This window comes from Felis catus, chromosome C1 (genome assembly GCF_018350175.1).
Source record: "Felis catus isolate Fca126 chromosome C1, F.catus_Fca126_mat1.0, whole genome shotgun sequence".
NCBI classification, from domain to species: Eukaryota; Metazoa; Chordata; class Mammalia; order Carnivora; family Felidae; genus Felis; species Felis catus.
In genome coordinates, this window is record NC_058375.1 from 30433699 (window position 1) to 30459853 (window position 26155).

Consider the following 26155-nt stretch of genomic DNA (forward strand, 5'->3'; position numbering starts at 1 on the left):
GCTTAAGCAGTTGAACTGCCCAGGCACCCGTGTGTGTGTGTGTGTGTGTGTGTGTGTGTGTGTGTGTGTGTGTGTGTTTATTTTAGATATAACTAGTTTAATGCTAAAACTCTTGACTGGATATTGAGTTTACATATGTATAATTGTGTGCATCCATACAGCTTCAGGGACTAGATGATTCTCTAAGGTATAACTTAATTTATCATCATGTTTGTTATACAGCTGTTCGAAAATAGGCAGCATGTCTTTCCGAAAATCGTAAGGGTTTTAATTTAGAAACCAACATTGGAACTAACATGAAATATTGGAGCAATGCTATCTGAAGTCAGAATAGCTTTTGGAAGTTTCACTAAAACGATGCTATATTGATAACTATGAGTCTCTCCTCCCCAAAGAAATTAATAAAATCACTCTTTTGTCTGACAGTTGAAGGCAACATGTTTTATTTCATCCCACCCTATGTGTAGTAAAAATTCTATTTTGTCTATTGGTAAGACCCAAACTACTTTTAAAAGCATATTTAAAGGAGGATGTCAGATCTGAGTGAATTTTCTTTTTGGTTCCACAGAATGTATTCAACCGGCAACTCTGCCTAGAACATGATGAGAAGCTGGTATCTTATCTGTCTCTATTACGAGACATTGAAATGAGGACCAAACAGATTCAACCTCTGGACCTAAACCTGGCAGAGCTACAGGATCTGCTGTGTCAGGCCAAGGTGGGTTCCCAGAGACCTCCCCCAGGCCCACCAGCTTGGGAAAATAGAGACTCTTCAGGAGGAAAAACATGTTCAAAAATACTAAGCATTTAAAGGACAAAAAAAAAAAAAAAAAAGATGGAAAAAGTAGAACTGGAGATCTCTGGAGAACACCAGGAAACACTGGTCTCCCAGAAACCAAAGCAGAAGAGACTCGAGGGAGGAGTTACGGAAGGAGGAAATACAGGAGGGGGACTAAGTACAGTGAGGACTGAAAGGGAGATTTAGTGCCAGAGAGTCATTGATGACCTTGATAAGAACAGTGTTAGTAAGATCACAGGATATAAACAAGGTTGCCAGGAGAACAGATGGGAGGTTGGAAGGTGGGAGCAATTAATGTAAATCGTTCTTTCCAGAGGTTTGGTATGCAGGTGAGGAGAGAGGTAGGGCACTAGCTGGAGGGGGTACGCTGAAAGAGGAATGTTTTGAGTGGATTTGGGGGCCAAGAGAAAGAACCAATAGAAAAGGAGAACTCGTTAGGGGAGAGAAGTAATAACTGATGGCATGAGATTCCTGAGGACATAATTAGACAGTTTTGAGATGGGGAAACCTGGAGGTTAAGACTTGCCATAGGATTGGAGTCACAACAAGGACAGACTGTAGAAGCTGAGCAGTTCTCTCAATATCCAGAGTATGGTCTTGCTTTGGGTGGCTGGAGAGCAGGTGAGGACAGTGCCCAGAACCACCAAGCTTTTCCACAGCTTATTTCTGGCTTTTTTGCTGAGGATCAGAATATTGTAGATTGGCTGAGTGGGAAGGCTGGGTTGGGATATTTTATATTTTTTGGTTCTGCCCCCTTGGAATTTGGAATGGAAGAGTCCTTCTTTCATTTGTCATATATATATATATATATATATATATATATATATATTTTTTTTTTTTTTTTTTTTTTTAATGTTTATTTTTGAGAGAGCAACAGAGCAGGAGCAGGGGAAAGGACAGGGAGAGAGAGGGAAACAGAATCTGAAACAGGCTTCAGGCTCTGAGCTGTCAGCACAGAGCCTGACGTGGGGCTCAAACTCACAAACTGAGATCATGACCTGAGCCGAAGTCGGTGCTTAACTGACTGAGCCACCCGGGTGCCCCTCATTAGATTTATTTTGTGTCACCTTATATAAGGCTAATGACACTCTTGAAGAGGCATCATCTTGTAGCAGAAGGTGTACTACACTGAGTCAGGAAACCTGAATCCAAGTCCTGAGTCCATTGCTTATCAGCTGGGTGATCTTGGACTAAAACAAAATAAAGTAAAATACAAAAATAACATTTTCAAGTGCTGAGGCATCTCTTCTCTAAATATGGGATAATAATATCTGCTCTGCCTACCTCAAGAATTAGTGATTGTGGGAATCAAACAAATGAATGTACATAAAACCTTTTTCTAAGCTGTAAAGCATGTGCAGGCATAAGTGACAGAAAACTATGTCCACAGTTGATTCCTAAATAGTAAGAGTTCTAGCCTTAATTTCGGAGGTAACTCACTTTATCCCCTCAGGTATTAGACAGTGAGCTAAAGGATCTGTCCACCTTGGTGCATCAGCAACTAGAGCGTGTAAATCAGATTATCATCAGCCAGCCTCAAGAAGTTCCTGCTCAACTGTTGAAGGCTCTAGAGAAGGATGCCAAGAATCTCCAAAAGTCCCTCAGCTCTGTGAGTGACACCTGGAGTTCCAGACTATTCCACCTCCAGAGTGCTATGGAAGTCCAGAAGGTATCTTCTTGTTTTTATTCACAAAGGCTCACAACGTCTGGGATGGCTCAAAGATTTTTATAGTCTAATTTGACATTTATTTCTTAGACTAAAGTGTTAAGTCAGCGTGAACAGCTAGACGGCAGACTTCAAGATCTGAGAGACTGGGTTGGCGATACCAATCTTATTCTGAACAGCAAAGAATATAACGATGACACCAATGCAGACAGCCTGAATCACTGTCTCCAGCGGTATGAGGTAGACTGTCCACCCATTCTCAAGCATGTTTTAGTTGTCCTTTGAATTGCGTCAATTTTATTTTCCTGCCAGGCAAACGAGTATCTATCTATCTTCGAAAGACTGGTTTTCCATTTTAGAAATAAAGTCTGCTGTGTTTAGTCTTTTAGGTTCTCATACCCTTGGAACCTCAGTCATTATGGTTCTTTCTCCTTTCAGCTATTCTGTGAGGGAGAATCTACAGAATGGTCTGTGATTATCAACTTCATCTTGTCTTGATAACTGAGCATCTAGTACCCATCCCTTGTTTCTAATTTTACACACACTAATTTCAGGAGAATTGTTGATCCATGGTTGAGAGCATGGCTTGGCAAACAAAGGGCCAGATAATAAATATTTTAGGCCTTGCTGGTCTTATACAAATGGACCTTTTCTGTAGCAGCCATTCACTTTTGCTGTTGAAACACAAAAGCAGCTGTAGACAGTACGTAAATGAATGGTCATGGATGTGTTACAATAAACTTTATTTACAAAAACAGATGGCAGACATATTTAGCCTGGGGGCTGTTGATTGCCAACCCCTGATCTAGACTGATGCTTTTCTTCTTGTTAAGCTTTAAATTAACTGATTCTTTTTATAGGTCAGTGAGAGAAAGGTAAAGACTGAGATATACAAGAACTGAGGTGTTTTGGTTTTTTTTCCTCCCAACATTGTTCTTTGTTTTGGTTATACTCAAGATAATATCAGATATTACTCACAGTGGTTTACCCTCCCTCTACCATGGATAGCACACTCCTTAAATTATTTCTAAAGTCAGAGCAGAACTAAAGATATCCCCTCCTTTTGTTCCTTTTCCCCAGTCCTAAGAGTTTATCCATGGTCAGGCTTCTTGTTTCCAACCCCATCCCTTTTTGTCTTGCAAGAATTGACCTGCCATCTTTGTTTATACCCTTTTATCCAAATATATCATTAGGGGAGTGAGTTGCAGACTTGCTCTGTTCACTAACAGGAGTATTAAAAAAAAAAGTGAAAAAAAAAATCCTGTGACATAGTATATGGTATAAAAACACAGAGCGTCTCATGCACTGGCTTCCTCCCCTAGTTATAACTTAAATGCATGCCTTTATGGGAAGACAAACATGGTCTAAGTCTTGTTTTCCTAATGACAGTTTCCCAAATCCATTTGTCACAGGTGAAGAAAGATCCTTAGCTTAATGATAAATAACCCAGAAGTCCTTTCCGCCTGCTCTGCAGGACTGCTGACTACACTCAGTTTCAAAGTGATAGCGATGTAGATATCTTCATTGTCTTTATTGCAGTATTACACGGCTGATGATCACTAACTGTTTGTGGAAATTTTGCATGCTTTTAATTGCCTGAAAACAGATAAATGCTAGTGTTTAGGCAGGTTTTAGTGCTTTAAGGAAGCAATGGAACTGTTATATAAGAAGGTCTCGCTGTAGTCTTTTACACTTTTTAAAATGTATAAGCAACATCATTTACTGTCAAAATCATGGTTTAGTGAACCACAGACAAATTGAGTACTTTCTCACTTCTGGTCTCCCGGTAACTCACTGCTGGACAAATACAAATAGATGTTTGAATCTAAGAAAATACAATTAGATCTATCTCAGACCGGAAATTCATGATATATTCTCCAAACATTAAAAAAAAAATGTTGTCTGTAGATACCCGGGATGAACAGTAGTATAATTATATTAACATGAATAATTAAAAGCTTACTGCATTTGGAAATCAAAGTCCAGTAAAGGAAACCTAATTGTAAGATATGAGGAGTTTGGAGAGAACAGAAGTGAGAGAGATTTCCTATGCTGGTTTGGCCCTAGAAATTATCAGTATTGATTATTAAATTAACCTCTCTTTAATGTTGACTCTGATTAAAACCAACAGATTCTACTTTGATAGAGAATTAGAAGTTTTATTTTTATTTTATTTCTTTCATTTCCTTTCTTAGGATTTGAAGCAGCCCATGGCTGACAGGAAATCTCAGCTGGATGCTCTTGCTTTTGATATTCAGTTCTTTATCTCGGAGCATGCCCAGGACTTATCCCCTCAGCAGAACCGACAGATGCTGAGGCTTCTGAATGAACTGCAGAGGTCCTTCCAAGACCTTGCGGAGCAGGCCACAGCTCAGATGGATGCCTTGCAGGGCCGTTTTCAACAAATGGAGCAGGCAGTCCAGGTCAAGGTCAGACTGAACCAGCGGCTGGGCTCACTTTGTCTTTTGGGGTATCCTCTGTCTTTGAGATTTCTGGCCAGACTCCATCCGTCATAATTCTAGGAGCCTGCGTTTGCCAATTATGAAATTTCACATCCTCCAGGCCAGTTTGGTTCTGGTCTAGGAGGCAGCTATTCTGGCTGTTTTTCTTGCCATGTTTTTGGTTTTATGTGCGTGTGAGAGAATACATGTGTTTACCTGTGTATGCATGTGCAAGTATTTTCTTTTTAGTGAGACTCTACCCTCACTGTGCCTCATTGTTTCTGACTTTCAAATGGAAGTTCAATCTCTAGCCCTAGTTTCTCCTCCTTTCTCCCCCAGGAGTCTTTTGAGGGCCATTAGGAACATTTAGGTACTCTGAGCTCTTGAGAAGAATGGTTTTGAAATGAGTTTTATTCTGGGGCTTTTCAAATGATTGACAGTAATATTCCTTGACCACCTTCAAACAGCTGACAAAGAAATTTTTATCAGAATCATATTAACTTTTTAGCACTTTAAAAATAATTATTATTTTCTAGCACCTTTCTTCACACTGTAATGCCTAGTGCTCATTCAATTATGGAAAACAGTGTGTAGAATCAAGGATGTTACATTTTGAAAACAAACCATCCTACCACACATAACCCTCTTGCAGAACTCAACATAATTGCATTAATGGTGACATCATAACCTAAAAATACCAAAAATGATGCTTATGCCATTTTTGCTGTTTGAAAAGTTGGAATTCAGCAACATGCTATTAGAATGTCATTATCACCAGCAATCTGTCTCAGGGTCGCCTTTATTAAATATCGTGCAAAGTCGAATTGAGCTTTTGAGTTAGGCCTAGAGGAAATTAGGTTGGTCAGTTCCGTATGTCCCCCATTACTGCTTACCTGCTCCAACTGCATTGAAATTGAAATAAAATACCAATGAAACCCTTTAGGTTACTTTCCAAATCTGAAAATTTGCCACATCCTCACTTGGGAACTTATATAGCATGGTGTAGTTTGTGGATAATTAACGCAATAGTATTGGTCTGAGCCACTTTAAGATCTAGCCCGGATCCAGGGTAGACCACAGAGCTGCAGCAGGTGGTAGAACTGCATGTGAACATTCTCTCTGAGCACATAATTGATTCCACAATGTTTATTAACCTTGTTATTGTCAGAAATGCTCTGCTTCTCTCTATATTTGCCCTGAATGCATGTGTATGTCCGTGTGTTAACTTGTTTGCTTTGCTTTTTTCAGATTCAGTCTGCACCCATCCTAACCCATGAAGATCCCGTTTTACAGCTGAAGAGCTCTTAGGAGTTCTCTTCCAGAGCCCTTCTATTTGTCCTAAAGAGGGGGAGAGAGGGCCAATTTGGGCACCTGTTTGTAAGTGCAGGTGGCTAAAACACCATCAGAAGGTAGAAACTGGTGGAAAATGGTTCCAGAAGGATGGTCAGGAGAACACATCATGCTCAATGGCTCAATTAGGTGCTTCAGTGTCATGCAGCCAAGATGAGATCTGGAGAAAGGATCAGGCACAGAAACATATTCCCTCCCTCCCCCGGGGCCTGGCTTTTCTCTTTGATATCAGTGTAGATACCTAAAGGACTGAGAAAGTTGCTATTCTTGGGCAGTTTCCTTCTCAAAATAGCCAAGCCCCTCATGCCTGGCATGTAATCATTCCATTTAATGGGTGTCTACATCTGTGAGACATTTAATTTATAAAGTCAGATCAATTATTAAGAAGCTCAGTTAGCTTATGAATTATCCAGTTCCTTGATTTTTTTTTCTTCCTAATCCAGTCCTTTTAATTTTCCATATTTTAACTTTGTATGTAGCATATCTTCCAGTTCTGGTGGAGGAATTGATTAAAACCACTAATTTACTATTATCACCATGATATGAATATGAATTTGAAGCATCTGGGCTCTCTGTTCTCCATTTCCAGGGATAATCCAGATAACAGCAGTCTGGCAAAGGAACTCCCAACCAAAACCTGGGAGCATTCTCACCTGAAATTATCCAAACTATTGACCTGGATCAACAGACTGTCCAAATGAGGGGAGCTTTCAGAATATGACTTCTGTGCTTTTTCCTGTTCTAGTCTCTCACCAACTTTTCCATCCTTAAGATATAACATTCCTGTTCCATATTTCAGGGAGTTATCTTCTATTTGTAAAAATGAGAATTATTAATTATCTCTCGGCCCCTTTGCATTTTAATTAGACCCTGCAGAAACAACAAAATACCTGTTACCAGAAACTGGACGATCTTTGCAACTGGCTAGGACAGGCAGAAAGCACATTGGCAGGCCACCAAGGTAGAGCCACCCAGCAGGATCTCTCCGCTTTGCAGAAGAACCAGAGTGACTTAAAGGTCAGTATGAGTTAATTCATTCTTCTCATTCCTTCAACAGATATTTATAAAGGCCTGCTATGTACCAGGCAACATAATGGTAAACCTCCCTGTTCTCTTGAAACTTACAGTCTCATGGGAGAGACAGACATTACACAGATCATCATAAAAACAAGCATGTAGTTATTAACTATGGTATGGATAAAGGAAAAGTTACACAAGAATATATAACAGCCAGACCCAATCTTGTCTAGGATGTCAGAAAAGATTAGTTTGAAAAAGTGTCACCGTAAACTGAGAAGCAAAGGGTATATAGGAGTTAACGCACAGAGGCATGGAAGGAGGAGGAGACTATGCCAAGTACAATGTATTCAAGAACTGAAAGGAAACTAGTTTGGTTGGACTGCAATGAGCAAAAGGAAGATTAGTGAATGATGGAAGGCAGGAGCCACATCCTGCTGGGCCTCGAAGGCCACATTAAGGATAAGGAGTGATGGGGCACCTGTCTGGCTCAGTTGGTAGAGCATGTGACTCTTGATTTTGCGGTAGTGAGTTCAAGCCCACGTTGGCTAATAGAGATTACTTTAAAAAAAGAAGAAGGAGAAGTGATAACCAAGGAAGTATAAGGGAGAAACCAAGCCTTGACTCAGCTGGAATCCTACTGTCAACTCCTCTTTACAGAAGAATGATCTCTTTGAAGATAACTCATTGCAAAATAAACATCATGTTTGTGGGGAGTCTCCTCTTTTGTCTTCATCAAATGTTTGCTTAGAAATTTAAATTTTGCTTAGAAAATTAAATATTAGAAATATTTAATATTTAATTTAAATATTTACTTTAATATTTAATATTTCTAATAAATATTAGAAAATTGCTTAAGTAAAAAAATCTTAGAAATTATTTGCATTGGCTTAGACCTAAACCTTAAAGCAGATTATAGTGAGGGACACACATCTGATGCAGGTCTGTGTCATGCTAGCCATTCCATCTTCGCACTGTTAGCAATCTTAGAAGAAGAAGTAACACTGAAGTCTCTACCATCCCTGTGTTCGTGTGTTAAGGATTTACAGGACGATATTCAGAATCGGGCCACCTTATTTGCCAGTGTTGTCAAAGACATCGAAGGGTTCCTGGAAGAGAACCAGGCCAAGCTGAGCCCCCACGAGTTGACAGCTCTTCGGGAGAAGCTTCATCAGGCTAAGGAACAGTATGAGGCTCTCCAGGAACGGACACGGGTGGCCCAGAAGGAGCTGGAAGAAGTGGTGACTTCAGCCGTACAGCAGGAGACTGAAAAGGTAACCAGACTGCTTTGATACTTGGTATTTTTCAAAAATGAAAATTTTGGTACCTGGCAAATAAGTAAAAGGTATATAATGAAGGGAAACTCATTGCCTTACAGAGAACAGAATTATGAAAAGGGGTTACTTTGGAGTTGGTCTGTGAGTCATATATGTATGTATGTGTGTGTGTATTTACAGTTTATTTATTTGTTTTGAGAGAGAGAGAGCTTGGGAGAGCAGAGAGAGAGAGAATCCCAAGCAGGCTCCTCACTGACAGCATGGAGCCCAATGTGGGGCTCGAATTCATGAACTGTGAGATCCTGACCCAGGCACCCCAGTCAAGATTTATTTGTATAAGAATCATCCTGAAGGACTTTAAGTCAAGTATAGTTGGTAGGAAGTTCATATCACCTACCCCACCCCCCCAGAGAAACAGATTTTTTTTTGCTATGTGTGTACTCAGTCCTCCAATTGAAAAATGTTGGAAAGAACTTAGTGAAGAAGGGTAGTACACTGAGGAAGAAAGAGCAAATGGCATATTTCAAACATGAATCTATACTGATGATCCAGCAGCACTAGGGGGAAGTAGGTGGGGGGATCTTAGTGTGCCACAAGCTATCCCCAGGCTGCCCCTATAGATTCAGTGCAAACTGTGGCACTGGTACAAGTCTAGGAGTAGGTAAAGTCTCAAACGGCTTTCTGCACCCCCCTCAGCACCGGCAGATTGAATTAAATCCTTTGCCTGGCCGCGGACTCTGACACTAATGGGGGAGGTGGAGAATGTGGAAAAGAGAAATAAGTTACCTGAAGGGGAATTCTGAAATACATGAATGTTTAATATATTAAAATACTTGAACAGTCAGATAATGGAATTTGAGAGGCAAATTTTAGAACTCAGTGCTCTGTGTGGCAGAAAAAAGGATGAGAGTAGTCTGCATTTCCCTTAGGGAAGGGCAGCAAGTAATGAGTGTGACTGTGCTTTTTTTTTGACCCTACCAAGCCAGGCTATCATTTCCACACACCTAGAAAGGATTCTGTGAAGCCTTGCTGGGAAGCCAGGATCAAATCCTCTATTAAAGCCCTTTTAAATCCTGAAATTTGCCACCCACCCCTGCCCCCTACTCACTTTTTTTTTTTGAGCAGTGAGATACAGACAAAATCTAGAGATTGTTGTAAGTGTTTTTCAACAGATTTAGAAGATGCTCATTCTTTTTTGTGGATGCCACGAATGTTTATACGTAGTCTTAGAGCTTCTCTTCTTCTTTAGCATAAAAGTCTCACCTTTTACTTAATTTGTTCTTGTATAGCCGAGTATCTAAGGTCTTCTTACTAAACCTCTTCTATGGCTTTCAGAGTAAAGCAGCAAAGGAACTGGCCGAGAACAGGAGTAAGATTGATGCTCTCTTGGATTGGGTGACTGGGGTGGGATCGACTGGCAGACAGATGGAGCAGCTGTCAGGAGCTGGCCTGGGGAAAGGAGCCATGGACACCACTGATGGCCACAGGGCAGTGAATCAAGCTCTGGAGGAGCTGGACAAGCAGTGCGAGAAGATGAAGGTGAGGATGTTAGCTTGTCCTCACGATGCCAGGGGCTCTCTGCCACCCCAGGCAAGTCACCATAACCTCCTTGCCCGTAAATTCAGTGCGCACTTCTCAGTTCATGCCCTCTTTGATACCTCAGCAGCTTTGACACCGTTGAAATACTGTGTGCCTTGGTTTCCAAAGCAGGACTCTGCCCCAGTAATCCCTTTTCCTTTCCTCTGGCCAACTTGTGAAATACTGATGTGCTTCCGGGTTGTTGCCTAAGCCTATTCTCATCTTTCAGAATATGCTTCCCTTGGGTAATTTCATCCACTCATGACACTTCACTTACTATTTATACTAGTGAATTCCAGTATGTATTTGTCTCCAGCCTTAATGCCTGTGCTGAGCTTCAAACCAGTACATAAATCCATCTGCCTATTTGTAACTTGGAACCACAAACAGCTGAACCTCAAAAACAGAGCTCCTGTTTCCTATAACACCCCTCCCCCAGTCAGATGTGTTCTCCTTCCTCTACTTCCACGTAATTGTCTGAACTAAACATCATCTTGGGCTCCTTTCTCTCCTTTCCATCCTTGCTCTAAAATGCTATATCCCTGATCCAGCCTTTTAGTGGTTGCCTGTTGCCCTCAAGAAACCATTCCTGACTATTTATCTCTATTCCTTTATTCATTATTCAGCAAATATTGAGCACCTGCTATATGTCCGGCACTGGAGTTAAACCAGTGAACCAACCAGATGAACCATCTCCTAAAATATTAACTGGCATGTGCAGGCATGACTGAAAAACAGTATGTTTAGGGAACTCAGAAAACACATAGATTACCTATTTTAGTAGTGATATCTTCATAGCAAAGAAAATTTGGCTTAGCTAGAAATCTTCTATTGACTGGCCTTTGTGAGTCATTGCTGTTTTGTATTAGTAAGATTTTTGCCTTTTGCATGCTATTCTATGGTTGGAGATCCATTGTAGGGTGTCCCCCAAAGCTGTGGCAGTCTTTTAACAGCACAGAGCAGAAATGGGTCTGCTGTCACAAGGAATGTCCTGATACTTGTTGCTGGCAGTAGTCAGCCTGACCAAGGGGCATCTCCATCCCAGGAAAGAGACTGCCTTACTCATGGGTGGATGAGATGGGGACATCTGGGGGGGTGTACAGACAAGCTATGGTACTGCCCCTTACTATTTACTTGAGAAGGAAATATTTGTCACCCCAGCTTCCCTGAGGTGATGTTGGAAGCTGACACTGTCAGGTTGCTGATACAGGTTGAAACTGGACAATATTCCAGAAAAAATTAGGCTATTGTCCTGATCCTAGGTAGTTGCATAAACTATAGGTAGGCAGGAACACTGGCTGAACTCCCACTGTTGTCTAATAGACTCAGGAAGAACATTTTATTTTATTTTTTTTAATTTTATTTATTTATTTATTTATTTTTATTTTTGGGACAGAGAGAGACAGAGCATGAACGGGGGAGGGGCAGAGAGAGAGGGAGACACAGAATCGGAAACAGGCTCCAGGCTCTGAGCCATCAGCCCAGAGCCTGACGCGGGGCTCGAACTCACGGACCGCGAGATCGTGACCTGGCTGAAGTCGGACGCTTAACCGACTGCGCCACCCAGGCGCCCCGGGAAGAACATTTTAAACAACAAAACAAAACAAACACAGCTCCCTAAAATAACTTAAATCCCATCAAAATAGAAAAAGGTCCACGTGTAACCATGTAGCTATAGCACATACAAATAAGAAATACAAATTACTTATGCTATCCAGAAATACATTTTACTCTCACTAAAATTTAAATTGTTTATTTAATGAATTAATTTTCCAAGAGCTTTTCTAGTTGGGACCGGCTTCATGGATATGTAAGTGACATATTTCACAGCTAAGTATTTGCAGTCTTTATACTGTCGTATATCTGGCTTATCCAACTTACTTTCCCCTTCCACTAATGTGAGTAGTTATCAGCTGGCCATTTGTACCTTCTCTTAGGCTTAGGATGGTTTAGTAAAGACAGCCAGATTCTAGTCTCAGTTTGTCCCTTAACTGTCTGGGTGACCTTAGTCAAGACATATAACATCTTTCTGGTATCCCTTATCCTAATATGTTTAATATAGATATTATATTGTCTGCCTACATTGCAGGTTGTGTCCCAAATCAGTTGAGATAATACATGTGAAATCTCTTTGAAAAATGTAAGATCTTGTATGTGTCAGTTCAGCTGGGATTAGTATATGGCATAATCCTTAGAGAGTGAGAGATATTGGTGGTTTTTTGAGCAGCTGGAAAAGTGGCCTATTGAGATCTTTCTCTACTTCCAGCTGTAGATATAACCAAATTTTTGTGGTGTACCTGCTGATTGTCCTTTGCTTGGGGGGATTTTTTGCCAGGCCCATCACCAAGAATTGCTGTCTCAGCAGCAAAATTTCATCCTGGCCACCCAGTCTGCTCAGGCCTTCCTGGATCAGCATGGCCACAACCTCACCCCCGAAGAACGCCAGGTGCTAGAGGACAGGCTCGGAGAGCTAAAGGGCCAATATGCCTCTTCCCTGGCCCGGTCGGAGGCGGAGCTGAAGCAGGTGCAGACACTGCGGGACGAGCTGCAGAAGTTTCTGCAGGACCATGAAGAGTTTGAGAACTGGCTGGAACGGTCTGAGAGAGAGCTGGAGAACATGCATCAAGGAGGCAGCTGCCCCGAAGCCCTTCCCTCCCTGCTGAAGCGGCAGGGCAGCTTCTCGGAGGATGTCATTTCCCACAAAGGAGACTTGCGATTTGTGACCATCTCCGGACAGAAAGTTTTAGACACAGAAAACAGCTTTGAGGAAGGCAGAGAGGCATCAGCAACTGGAATGTTAGTGAAGGGAAAACTGAAAGATGCAACAGAAAGATACACTGCTCTGCATTCAAAGGTACCAAGAAGTTCCTGATGGCCTCTGGGGGAACAATCACAGCAGCCCTCACATAACTATGCATGGTTTCTGGGGCTTAGAATAAGAACCTCAGGACACAGTGAGTGAACTGATTTGTGTATTGACCACAGGCAGAATGTGTTTATGAGCTCTGCAAAAATGCAGAATGTGGAGGCCCATGGGCTAATGCCTGGTCCCAGCAGTATCAGGGGTATCATGTCTCGCTCTGGTAGGGAAGGTGGATGGAGGTGCTCGCTTCCTGTATCCTGATCAGCAGATGTGGGCTCACAGGAGACATAGTACAAGGAAAACTTGAACCACATACACAGTCTTTATTCCTAGACAGAGCATCTAGGTAAATCCTTACCTTCTTCCCTATCAGAGAATTCCCGTTAGCTCCCAAGATGTATAATCCAGTCAGTTCTTCTAACTTGTATTGTGCATTTTGCCAACATCTCTGACCTCACCAAAAGGAACACTTTTTGTACCTCCTAGTCCCTGCCTTAGCCTGTAACCTGGTGTGCATTTCTTTGGTGGCTTATCATATAACTCACTAAATCTTCACAGGTCTATAATCAAACAGCAGAGGCCCCACTTGTAGAAGATGGTTGCTACTTATCTGTCCATGGAGTCCCCAGAACTACCCTCAATTGTAGTTCTAGTGAGATCCCTTTAACAAAGCCAGGCTTTTCTTTGGACTGTGCCTACCTACAAAGCTGCTGCCTCTAGCCTGCCCTTGCATAAATCTGCTTTCCCTTTTTTTCTCCCGCACAGTGTACACGATTGGGCTCTCACCTGAACATGCTCCTAGGCCGGTATCAGCAGTTCCAGAGCACTGCTGACAGCCTGCAGGCCTGGATGCAGGCTTGTGAAGCCAAGGTGGAGAAGCTCCTCTCAGATACTGTTGCCTCTGACCCTGGGATCCTACAACAGCAGCTTGCAACAGCAAAGGTAGGCGGGGACACAGGCTGTTCTAGCACATGGGATGGAGCACCTACCACAAGATAAAGCAAATACTCTCATAGGTTAAAGGCAGTGGTTGGGATGCCTCGGACAAGATCTGGTTCCTAAAACAGTTAATTCTAACATCTGTGGGTATGGATAAACAGCATTATTCTTCATAGCTCCAGCAGCATCATGCTAAGGAGCTCTCGGTTCCTAGAACCAGCTTTGATTACTCAGAGGTTTTACTTTTGGCTTTTTTCATGGACAAGCAGCAGTTGCAGGAAGAATTAGCTGAGCACCAAGTACCTGTAGAAAAGCTCCAAAAAGTAGCCCATGACCTCATGGAAATTGAAGGAGAGCCAGCTCCAGACCGCAAGCATGTGCAAGAAACTACAGGTATGAAGCAGCAATAACAAGAGTGCTCCCTTAATTCTTAGTATGTACCACTGTTCTGTAATACATCACACTACATCGTGCAAGTATCTGTGGTGCCCGCAAGGGGCTGAGGATACAACCGGCAATAGCTCACCCTCAAATGAGCTTTGTCCCTGCACCATTGACCGCCTTTGCAATCTGGTTTCAACTCCTCTCCCCAGGCATTCTGCCTTCTAGCCATGCCCTGCTTCTTTCCTTTCCCAAGTAAACTTGTCATTTCTTCATTACTTGACCCCTGAAGTTTTCCCTATGGTTTAACTGCTAACATGTATTGAGTGCTTAGCATGCGTGATGAAATCTTGCTCAAACTTCTAGCTGTACCTGAGAGGTTTCTTCCTTTGTAAAGTCCTGACTACCACCTCCAACCCCCAAAAGAAATAAAAGATAAGAAATAATTATTCTTCCTTCAGGCTTCTCTAGTACATTACTCTTACCATCAATATAGCACTTAAGATTTTATTTTTATGGTTAATTGTGATGTGCCTTTTGCTGCCTATGCTTGCTTTTATGGTCCTAAGTTTGCAGAAGGCAAGGACTCATCTTAATTGTCTTCAGTCCTCAGCATCCAGCACAATTTCTGGCATTTAGCAGGTGCTCAGTAAACAGTGCGTTGTGAATTTGGCTCAAATATAAATTCACTTGAAGCTTATTCTTTCTTTTTGTTGTAATGTCTGTTATTATTGTAATTAACATGTGCAATTTAAATACATTCTTTTTAAAAGCACAACACAAAAATCATGTCCACACTCTTCTTATGGCCCTCATTTTCCAGATTCCATACTCAGCCATTTTCAGAGCCTCTCCAGTAACCTGGCTGAGCGCTCTGCTCTGCTGCAGAAGGCAATTGCCCAATCTCAGAGTGTCCAGGAAAGCCTGGAGAGCTTGTTGCAGTCCATCAGGGAAGTCGAGCAAAACCTGGAAGAGGAGCAGGTGACATCACTGTCATCGGGAGTCATCCAGGAAGCCCTGGCCACTAACATGGTGAGACCAATGCCCCAAGAGTTAGCATAGAGGATGTATTTGCTGTGTTCCAGAATTTCATCACTTTGAAAAAGTATCAGAAGAATTCATTCCCATGAATCTTCTAATAAGACTTAGCGATGATGATTAATCCACATAAAGATATTTCTACCCAATTTCCAAACCATTGTTAAGCTCGAGGAAAAGCAGTGCTACAGAGTCACTGGTGGAATAGGCTGGAGAACTAAGGGGATGGGTTGTATGGTATCACAGAGGCTCAGTTGCAATCCAACCTTCCTTGAGGAAGGGAGCATGTAATTATGAGAAGTTTATTGGCTTGTGGCTCAGATATCCTAGGATAAGTGAGCCAGGAGCTGACAGACACATTTTTGGTGACAGAAATTGAAGCAAGACATTGCTCGGCAAAAGAGTAGCCTGGAGGCCACCCGTGAGATGGTGACCCGGTTCATGGAGACGGCAGACAGCACCACGGCTGCGGTGCTGCAGGGCAAACTGGCGGAGGTGAGCCAGCGCTTCGAACAACTCTGTCTACAGCAGCAAGAAAAGGAGAGCTCCCTAAAGAAGCTTCTGCCCCAGGCAGAGATGTTTGAACATCTCTCTGATAAGCTGCAGCAGTTCATGGAAAACAAAAGCCGGATGCTAGCCTCTGGAAATCAGCCAGATCAAGATATTGCACATTTCTTCCAGCAGATCCAGGTGAGAATATATCTGCCAAATTGGCAGAACAAAGAGAAAAGAAGGGCAAGGAGGGGACCAGCACTCACTGAGCACATAATACGTCAGTCAGTGTACTAGAAGAATTATCACAACCGCCCTGTAAACTAGATATTGTTTGTCCATTTTTTAAAAACAAAGCTGAGATTTATTTTTCACTCATTCTGCATGTTTAACCCAGATCAGTAGGGCTACTTAGTCCGTCACGGTCATTTTCAGGGATTCAAGTTCACGGGAACTTCATCCTGCCATATGCCTTCATGACTACCGCTGCAACAGGGAGCAATCAATCAAATCCATTCACATTTCATTAGTTAAGGCAGGTTCTATACCTGGCTTTCAAGGGGGTGGAGAAATGTATTCCTACCATATATGTAGTTGGTGCAGAGTTGGAAATATTTGGTGAGGAGTATCACCTGTCACGGATACAGATACATATGCTGCTGGATTGCTAGGTCATAGCATATGTCTATGCTTAATTTGACCAAGTAGTGGCCACCTTGGCTCCACAGTGGCTGTACTTGCCCACGTTGCCACCTGTAGCACTTCAGCATTCCAGTATCCCCACATTGCTGCCTTGGGTTTATCCAGCTTTTTCCATGTTAAAGTAGGGTCTCTGGGTTTTGTTTCGTTTCCTGTCCTTTTTGGATTTTGTTTTGAATAATTGCAAACTTACAGAAAAGTAGAAGGAATGCACAATAAACACCAGCATACTTTTTACCTGCATCCTCCTCCCTCCAACAAGATTTCACCATTTTGCATTCCCACCAGCAGTGCATGCAGAATATGTTGTCAGCATTGGAATTTGTGTTAATCTCATTGAGAAAATATGAAGTTTCGATGTGGTTTTAATTTTTATTTCTTCTCTGATGAAGTTAAGTATATTTTTATACATTTAAGGGCTTTTATTTGTAAACTATTGGTTCATGGCCTTTACTGTTTTCTGTCAGGAGTTTGATTTTTGTTTTTTGGGTTTTTTTCTTCTTTCAACTTATAAAAGTTCTGTATTAGGGAGATTAATTCTTTTTATGTGATCTCTTGAAAATCTTTTTTCACAGTTTGTCCTTTGTCTTTTGCTTATATAGTGTTTTTGGCCATGTAAGGGGTTTTTAAATTTTTACACAGTAAACTTTATCACTTTTTACTGAACATGTATTTTTGGCCATAATTTGAAAGCCTTTTGCCACACACAGGTGAAGGAATTCACCCGTGAATTCACTTCTAGAACTTGTATGGTTTCTTTCATTCTTTTATGTTTGAATCTTTTCACATTTTAAGTTTATTCTAAGATACAGTGCATAGTATGAATCCAAGTTGATCTATCTAGTTGTTCCCAATACCATTTCTCTGAAAAGTCCATCTTTTCCTCAGTGATTTGAGAACTCATCTTTATCATATATAGTTTATCCGTATAGGCTCAAGTCTATTTCTGGATTTTCTGTTCTTCTTTGCTGGTCTGTCTGTTCACAAACCATAGCATACTGTTTTTTATTCTCAGGCTTTATGGTATGTTTTAGTATCTAGTAGGGCTAGTCTCTCCTTTCTTGCTTTCCTTCAGCATTTTTCATATCTATATTTGTATGTTTATTTTTCCGTGTGAACTTTAGAATCAACTTTATTAGTCATAGGGGGAAAAGTTAGTTTTATTTGGGTCATATTAAATTTATTCATGCATGCATATATGCACACATATACATACACACATATCTTTATGGATATCTTTCCATTTATTGAGGTATGCTTTTGTGTCTATCAGAAATATTTTAAGGTTTTATTCATAAAGCTTGCTATTTTATTGGATTACATCATTGTTTGATTAATTGTATTGATTCTCTTGGGGTTTTTTTTTAAATTTGTTTTTTAATGTTCTTATTTATTTTTGAGACAGAGACAGAGCATGAGCAGGGGAGGGGCAGAGAGAGAGAGGGAGACACAGAATCCAAAGCAGGCTCCAGGCTCTGAGCTGTCAGCACAGAGCCCGATGTGGGGCTCGAACTCACACACTGTGAGATCATGACCTGAGCTGAAGTCGGATGCCCAACCAACTGAGCCACCCAGGTGCCCCGTTTCTCTTGGGGTTTTATAAATACACTTCATATAATCTGCAAATATAGTTTTACCTCTTCTTTTCAAATTTTTATGCCACAGGTTGTTTTCTCTTACCTTAATCACGTTGGCTAATATCTTCACTACAGAGTTAAATAATAGTTGAGAGAGTATGTTTGTCGTGTTTTACAGAAGAGAGAAACTATGGAAGCTCAGAGAAGTTTAATAGCTTAAGATCACAAGCCATGATTGATTTTCAGAAGTCTTTTTGACTCCAAAAACCTCCATTCTTTTCACTTTGCCATGCTGCCTCCCAAATCTTTGAACATTTATTTAAAGGAGACAAGACTCCTTTTAAATTCCTAGCCATTCTCAGGTGGATTGGAGAAATCCTCCATATTTATTGCTGTAGTTGATCCAGAGAGCCTCTTTTTTTGTTCTTTTTCTACAGATTAGAGGGAACTTGCCCCAGATTTAATATAGCTATCTTTTATTTTTTTTTAGAGTATACTTATTTATAATGATGAGAGGATTTACTACATTTCCTTATTTGCTTAACAGGAACTGAATTTGGAAATGGAAGATCAACAGGAGAACCTTGAGACTCTCGAGCACCTGGTCACTGAACTGAGCTCCTGTGGCTTTGCCCTGGACCTCTCCCAACACCAGGACAGGGTACAGAACCTCAAAAAGGACTTTACAGAGTTACAGAAGACAGTTAAAGAAAGGTGAGTTTTCATATATGTTGGTCAATTCGGGGAGCTAATTTTTTCTTGCTGTTGAATGAAATGCTTTTCTTTTCCTCCTTCAGTAGAAAATATGGCATCGGGCACTCTGCTACTGAGTCCTAGGAGTTGGAAAGTGCCTCTTTCAGGCAAAGCTATTCAATCTACTTGGTCCTTAGTGGTTTTCTTTTACTAAATAATGAATTCCTTCTCAGTGATGGGGCTCAGTTCCCCTCTGTACAATCAAAGGCCCAGGTCACCTAGACCCAAAAGAACAAATTTGGGACAGCAAGTAGGATTGTGGCAGGATTTGAAGTAAAGACAAAAATTAGAAGAAACTTTCCAGATGTAATTAAGGGTTATATTGGTCCTCTCTCTCTCTCTCTCTCTCTGTCTCTCTGTGCTTGTTTTGACCACATTTAAGTTCCTGTTTTGGAGGAGTGTCTGGATTCTTCTTTTAAGGCAAACATGGGAATATATGACAAGGGTAGCTGATTTCAGATTACCTGCTGACTGTTGAAAAGCCATGATTCCATTAGAAAACCTCATGTGGGTTTAGGAGCTTGATAAGACTTCTCTTGGTTTAGCCATATATATAACCTTGATTAGGCAAGTGACTGCCTTGGGAAAGTGACCAGAGAAAAGCAGTTGCTCAAAACAGTACTGTAAGCAGCAGGTTATTTAGTGGAGAGGAGGGGGATAAAGGCCAGGAAGGCTGGTTTTTCCTATGCTCAGGGCCATTTAGCTGTATGAAGAATCAGGATCTCTGGCTTAAAGTCTGCCAGATGTGGCCACTTCCAGAACTTAATTTCAAAATTGAATTATCCTTTCTCCTTGGTTTATTTTATTCATTTGTGTGCGCAAGCTGACTTCTCTGAGCCTCAGTTTCAGCATCTTCCTTGCTAAGGGGATTAGCATTTGAATTAGGCTTTGAAAGAGTCAACTACCTAAAAAGTGGCAGAGCTGGCCTTGACATCCAAAGCCTACATTCTTTCCATTGTATCATAGCACCTAAATAGCACGCTCCTTTCAGTTTCTCTGGCTTTCACTTTAGCCTGGGGTAAGATTGAGGACTCCTCTCCCCAGAAATGTCCAAACAAGGGCAACAGATTCCTTAGTTTGATGCTCTCTTACATTGTATGTGGTGGTTTAGCCAAAGCTGCTGTGGAAAAGATTATGGGAAGGAAAGGCCCTGTAAGGAAAAGCTGCCTTGAGTCCCAGAATGAGTATGGTTTTAGTTCAAGTTGACTTCTTTACAAAGCTTAGTCTGGCAAGTAACAAAATGTCTTCATTGACAGAGAGGAAGATGCATCATCTTGTCAGGAGCAATTGGATGAATTTCGGAAGCTGGTTAGGACCTTCCAGAAATGGCTGAAGGAAACAGAAGGGAATATTCCACCTACAGAGACTTTCATGAGTACTAAAGAGCTGGAAAAGCAGATCGAACACCTGAAGGTAGGTGAACAAAAGGAGCTCCAGGAACCAGACTAGACAGCGGTTTGGAAGCTTGTGTGGACTGATCTCCCCCTGTGGTAGGGAAGTGGTGTGACAAGTCCAAGTTATCCATCTGCATCACCAGAATAGAAATCTCCCCATTTTCTTCATGTGATTCCCACCTACCCCTACCTCAGCACTGAGCACCAAAACATCTCCAATTTAAAAACCAAAACCAGGGTGCCTGGGTGGCCCAGTGGGATGAACGTCCCAATTCTTGATTTCGGCTCAGGTCATGATCCCAGGATCATGGAATCGAGCCCCGGGTCAAGCTCTGTGCTAAGCATGGAGCCTGCTTAAGATTCTCTCTCTCTGCCCCTCTCCCTAGCACACATGCTCTCAACTCTCTCTCTCTAAATACATACATGCATGTATGTACGTCCACACCAAAACCACAAAAGTAACCTATGGGGAATAACATCTATAAAGTTTCAACTGTTTCTCGGAGGCCTCTCATGCTGTGTCAAAAAGACAGCTTGTCAAAGTTTGACAGTTGTCAAAGTGCAGTCCTGGAGAAACTTACACTCTCACTGTGTGTTTGAGAATTGTTATATGTGAGCCAGTGACTAGATATATGGTCAGCAAGTTGAGGAAAGAAGAACTAGCTCCACAACTAAACAAAGGAAAGTTAGAATCAGATGGTTGGAAGGTACCTTCCAGAGTAGGATTAACCTTTCTCCAATCCCCTGCAGAATCCCTTCTTTGATTTAGTCATTCGGCCTCTGCTTGCACCTCTAATACATCTCTTCTTTTTGTTGACACCAAGCCAGTTTGCCTCCAACTAGTTCTCATGCATTCTCTTCCTTTTCTTAGTAAAGCAAGATTTGTCTTAGGCCAGATGACAGGGAAGAGTTTAGTTGCTTTCACAGAGAGAGCCAGGAACATTTGCTATAGGGAATCCCCCAGGGCAGAGGCTTCCTGATTTCTTGGTCCACAGTGCCCTTAGTGTTTCAAGAAATTTTTCACAGTACCTCAAGGCCAAAAAAAGAAACAGGAAAGGAAAAAAACCTAAAAAACCTCAACTTCCTACGTGGTTAGATCAAAATCATGTAATAGTAGTTGTTCACATGGTGCCCAACAGATGTCACTGTGTTGCCCTCAAACATTTAAAATATCTTGTGAGTCAATGCATCGTCTGGGAACTGAGGCTCTTTGGAATCAAGAGTGATTAATAAAAGAATTGACAGCTGTGAATTGATAAGGCTCAGGCAGCATGAGCTTGCTAGATGTTCATGGCTCTGTCTTCCTCTGCTGCTCAGCAGCTTAAGGCCAAAAGCAAACTAAGTAGGGGCACCTGGGTGGCTCTGTTGGCTAAGCGTCAGACTTCAGTTCATGAGTTTGAGCCCTGCTTTGGGCTCTCTGCTGTCAGCATAGAGCCCAATTTGGATCCTCTGTCTTCCTCTCTCTCTGCCCTTCCCCTACTGTCTCTCTCAAAAATAAATATAAACATTAAAAAAAATTTTTTTTTTAAGGTAAACTAAGTAGATTGTCAGGGAACTTCAGCTGTGGAGGAAAGGATTCAAAGCTGGGATGGTGTCCCTGCTTTGGAAGAAGTAAAATTCTGCTTCTGTGGCAGGCAATCCACCTCCAGAGACAACATGACCTAGTTAGAGTAGATGCCGTTGTTTCCTAATTGTTTTCCCTGTTAGAGCTCTGACTGCAACCCCAATATAAAGTTCCCTTGAAAATGCAAAGTGTAGCCTATGATTCTAGGTATTGCTGTACATCTCCATATGGAGCTCCTCATTTTACCCTCCAATTGCCATTTCCTTTTTATTCTTTACATGCATCCTGTTCCCTTTTTATACCTTTTGTCTTAACTCAAAGCTTTCCTCCTTCTACGCAGAATTAAGTGTGTCTCCTCTTGTGCTCTCAGACTTTACTGTCTATATTTCTGTAATAGCATTTATTCCATTAAGGTGCAATTGATTATCTGAGCTCGTGGTTATAGGAACTGTGTCATAATCGTATTTTGTATCCCCAGTGTTAGGCATGATGCCTGGCCTACAGTAAATGTTCAATAAATATTGGATGGATGGATGGATGGATGGATGGATGAAAAGATCCTGAATATTCCAGGATATCATTCTCCCATATAATGACTGGCTAAACCAATCTTGAAGTGGCTGAATACATGAGGATGGTCACTCAATGTTATCAAAACTTTAAGGAATATATTTAGAAGAACAGGTGTCCCAAAGTCCCCAGATGTTACATTTAGCTGTCTGTTCTTTTAACAGGATCTTCTAGATGACTGGGCAAGTAAGGGAAGTTTGGTGGAGGAAATCAATTGCAAAGGCACTTCTTTAGAAAATCTCATCATGGAGATCACAGCACCCGATTCCCAGGCCAAGACAGGTGAGTGCAGGTTCTTAAAAATGTAGTGAATAAACATCATTCTTTGCTTTGGCCTTTGGTTATGACCCCTTATTTAATAAAACTCAGAATCAAGGTTGAGTATGAGAACTAAGGGGAGTGTTCCACAAAGCAGTCTTCCCCTTCAACCTGATCTGTTTTCCATTTGCTATCTATCATTGCTCCATTTTGCAGATTTCCTTCTTATGGTGGGAAAAACTAAAGGGACTAGTTAGCCTAAATGAACAGAGAAGGGTTAAAATAAGATTTCCATTTTGACGAATTTTCTCTCTTTTAAACATGTGAATAGACGGTTGTGCATCATCTTTACATTGGAGTCAGTCCTGGAGGGTATTAACTTGATCTCTTGAGAGAGACACAGCATTTAGGGGTCAGTGTTGGCATACCAAGGACTGCCACACTTCTTGGAAGTGGACACAAAGATTATGCCCAGATGTATGAATAATCTCTGGCTGCAAATTAAGTCTTTCAAACAAAATCTGTATGAGCTCACAATCACTTTCTGGTTGTTAATTGGGATCTCATAGGTTTTATTACCAAACTGTGTTAGTGCACCTCTATAGTCACTGACATAGTAAGAGAAAAGTTTATTTTTACCTCTTGAGAATGGCTACTTTTCTTTTGGAGTGTAAAGATCTCTTGGAACTACCCAGAAATGACACCATTTCGGGGAATTCGTGCTTCTTATATTCCAACACATAAAACCTCTAAGTCAGCAACTTATTAGTGTGTGACTATATCAGGAGTCAGCAAGCTTTTTCTTAAAGAACCATATAGTAAATACTTCAGGCTTGTGAGGCGTATGGTCTCTGTCACGCTACACTTCTCTGCCATTGTAGCACAAAATTAGTCATAGACAATATATAAATAAGTGGGTGTGGCTGTGTTCAAATAAAACTTTATATACAGAAATAGGCAGAGGGCCAGATTTGGCCAGTATAGTTTTTTCACTTCTGGACTAGACCAGTGGTTGTTCAAATTTTTTATAGCCCTAGAGTCTGTTTAAGAATAATCTCAAATCGAACTCTACTACATAAAACAATACAAATGGTATTTTATTGGCATAAATTTCCCTTATAAGTGAATTTATATCATTTATCTATTATGCAATCCATCGGTGAGGATACTGAGACTGTCTTAGGGAATATAAAAATTTGGAAAAGGACTTCTGGATGACAGCTTTGTTATCTGATTTATTTCTCAATTTTGTTTGCCTGTATCATATCCAGAAAATGCAAGTCACACAGATAAGTAGTGGTAAATGATAACAAATGTTTTAAAAAGTTCACTTTACAGTCTCAGAACATTCATCAATTAAGCTGAACTAGAAGCTTGAAAGTGATGTAATAAATTCTTGTTTCAAAGCTAAATCACCAAGAATTTTAATGAGGACTCACATTCTTTTCTTAAACCTAGAAAGTACCTAAAACTGGCATTGAGGACAAAAATTTGCCTGTAACCTGACATCACCATGATCTGAAGTGTTAAGAATTCTGTTAACAGGATTCTACCCTAATGAAAGCCTGATCTGAATAGATGCACCACAGCCTTCTTTATCATTTTCTTTAATGTAGCACTCATGTGCCATAAATGTTTTTCTTTGTATGAGGGAACATGTGTAGGTTTGACTCTTGTAATGTCCTGGCAAAGAGCTACAGCTTTTCCAATCAGTGACGCTCAAAAAAGAAGTATAAATGTATGCAGAGAGGTATAGGAGCTACTTTATTCTCTGCCGAGAACAGCATAAATTGGTTAAGATGTGCTATTCAACATAATTGAACATGCGCGTTTTGTTGCCATTTCTAAGTGGTTAGAAATATATTCTGAATATTACACTTAAAACCAAACATTTACAGAGTCCCTAAAGCACCTCCTTGGGTGCTTTGAAAATCACTAGCCTGGGTGTTTTCACAGTTCTCTTCTATCTCTGAGAAGTCCTGAATATTCCAGTTCCTGACATTTGTGTAGCTCTTTTTGTTTTATAAAGTGCTTTCATATACACTGCCTCATTACCTCTCTCTAGTAACTCCATGAGAGCTAACAGGATAGCTAGTATTACCTTCGTATCCTGGAGAAGATACTGAGGTCTATCCATAGACTAAGGCTCACATACCAAGTTGGTGACAGTCTTGGCTTTAATTACTAGTCCAGTTTCTTTTTTGGCCATCACCATACTGCAATGGAATATGATCTTTCTGTTTGATCCATTTTTTTTTCAGTGAAAATACAATCATGTTAACATTTAAAAGTTTTATAATTAACTATTTTTAATGTAACCTTATGTATAACTTTTTCTAGTGAAATCAGTGCATGAGTTTTATTCTGACCTTTTAATGTAACACTGTATCATGAATATTCTTCACATTTCTGTATAATCTTTATAATCACATGATCTGTTATTTAGTTTGGGACACTCCTGAAGTACCAGGAATCAACTTGGGGAGAACATAGGTAAAATTGTGGTAATTAGAAACAGAACCAAAGGCAGAATTTATGGGAATGCTTATGAGCTAGATTTATTGGCACTTAGAATTTCCACTTTCTGGTAGGGAAGGGGAGCCGAAAGTCATGAAAGAAAAGACAGAATCTTCCTTTTGAAGCAACATGAGAAGGCTTCATTTTAATATCTTTATTAAAAGAATGCTGCTTTTTATGTCCTCAATTACACTTACTGTTCATTTTTGTTATGTTGGAGGACATTGATGTTAAAGTTGAGCCTTTTGGCTTTAGTATAAATCCTCATTGCAGAGTATGGCAGACAGCACAGCTATTCTAAAGACTTCATCATTTTACCAGTACTTGCTTCTCAAAGTTATAGCAGGGTCCAGAGAATACTAGTTGGAGATTGAGGAAGGGAATTCGGGTTTCCTTTAGAAGGGATTAGAAGCCTTCTGTCTTCTGCCTACTGCTCAGAAGCCGAAACATCAGAGTTGTTGCCTGGCAGCTAAAATGATTTGTCTCTTTCCATGAGTATGTTGTCTTGTGCTGTGTTAACCTCCTGGTACCTGAGCTCAAAGTGAGTGCCAGAGAACAAATTCAGTGCCTGTATGTATTCCTAACACAAGTTTGTCTTGCCCTGTTTGTCTCCCTGTCCTTCTGCTCAGGTTCCATACTGCCCTCTGTAGGAAGCTCTGTAGGCAGTGTAAACGGATACCACACCTGCAAAGGTGAGAATGCCTCTTTGTTGGATGTGTTAGGACAGAGTTCGCATTGGCATCTGTGTATGTTTCCGTATGTGTGAAAGAACTGCTGCCAGGATGGGTATGAGGGTTAAAAAAAAATCTGGGGAGAAGCCACTGTGATCCTTCTTTGCTGGATTGCTAAAGGCTAAACAGGTTGGCAGCCAATGAAATAAAGGTACTAGGAAATAAATTGCACCACTAGATAAGAGCAAGAAGGAAAAGACCTGGAAGAAAAACATATGCGAATCTTTGAGTCCTAAAGAAGCCACACTAAA

At 40.9% G+C, this 26155-nt stretch overlaps 1 protein-coding gene across 28 annotated transcripts in view; it reads left to right on the forward strand.

Annotated features, from left to right (window-relative positions):
• MACF1 (microtubule actin crosslinking factor 1) overlaps positions 1–26155 on the forward strand; it is a 331616-nt gene that overhangs the window by 215992 nt on the left and 89469 nt on the right. For 22 of the 28 annotated variants that reach the window (XM_045035584.1, XM_045035590.1, XM_045035587.1 and 19 more), the window contains 16 exons: positions 569–718; positions 2253–2468; positions 2556–2705; positions 4661–4894; positions 7124–7273; positions 8314–8547; positions 9886–10089; positions 12464–12982; positions 13757–13933; positions 14200–14323; positions 15135–15343; positions 15722–16039; positions 18665–18831; positions 20127–20283; positions 22563–22680; positions 25803–25865. In XM_045035584.1, coding sequence (XP_044891519.1) covers positions 569–718; positions 2253–2468; positions 2556–2705; positions 4661–4894; positions 7124–7273; positions 8314–8547; positions 9886–10089; positions 12464–12982; positions 13757–13933; positions 14200–14323; positions 15135–15343; positions 15722–16039; positions 18665–18831; positions 20127–20283; positions 22563–22680; positions 25803–25865 — 3190 coding nt within the window. The remainder of the gene's footprint in view (positions 1–568; positions 719–2252; positions 2469–2555; positions 2706–4660; positions 4895–7123; positions 7274–8313; positions 8548–9885; positions 10090–12463; positions 12983–13756; positions 13934–14199; positions 14324–15134; positions 15344–15721; positions 16040–18664; positions 18832–20126; positions 20284–22562; positions 22681–25802; positions 25866–26155) is intronic. The other 6 variants (XM_011284718.4, XM_019836718.3, XM_019836720.3 and 3 more) reach the window with 3 other exon arrangements.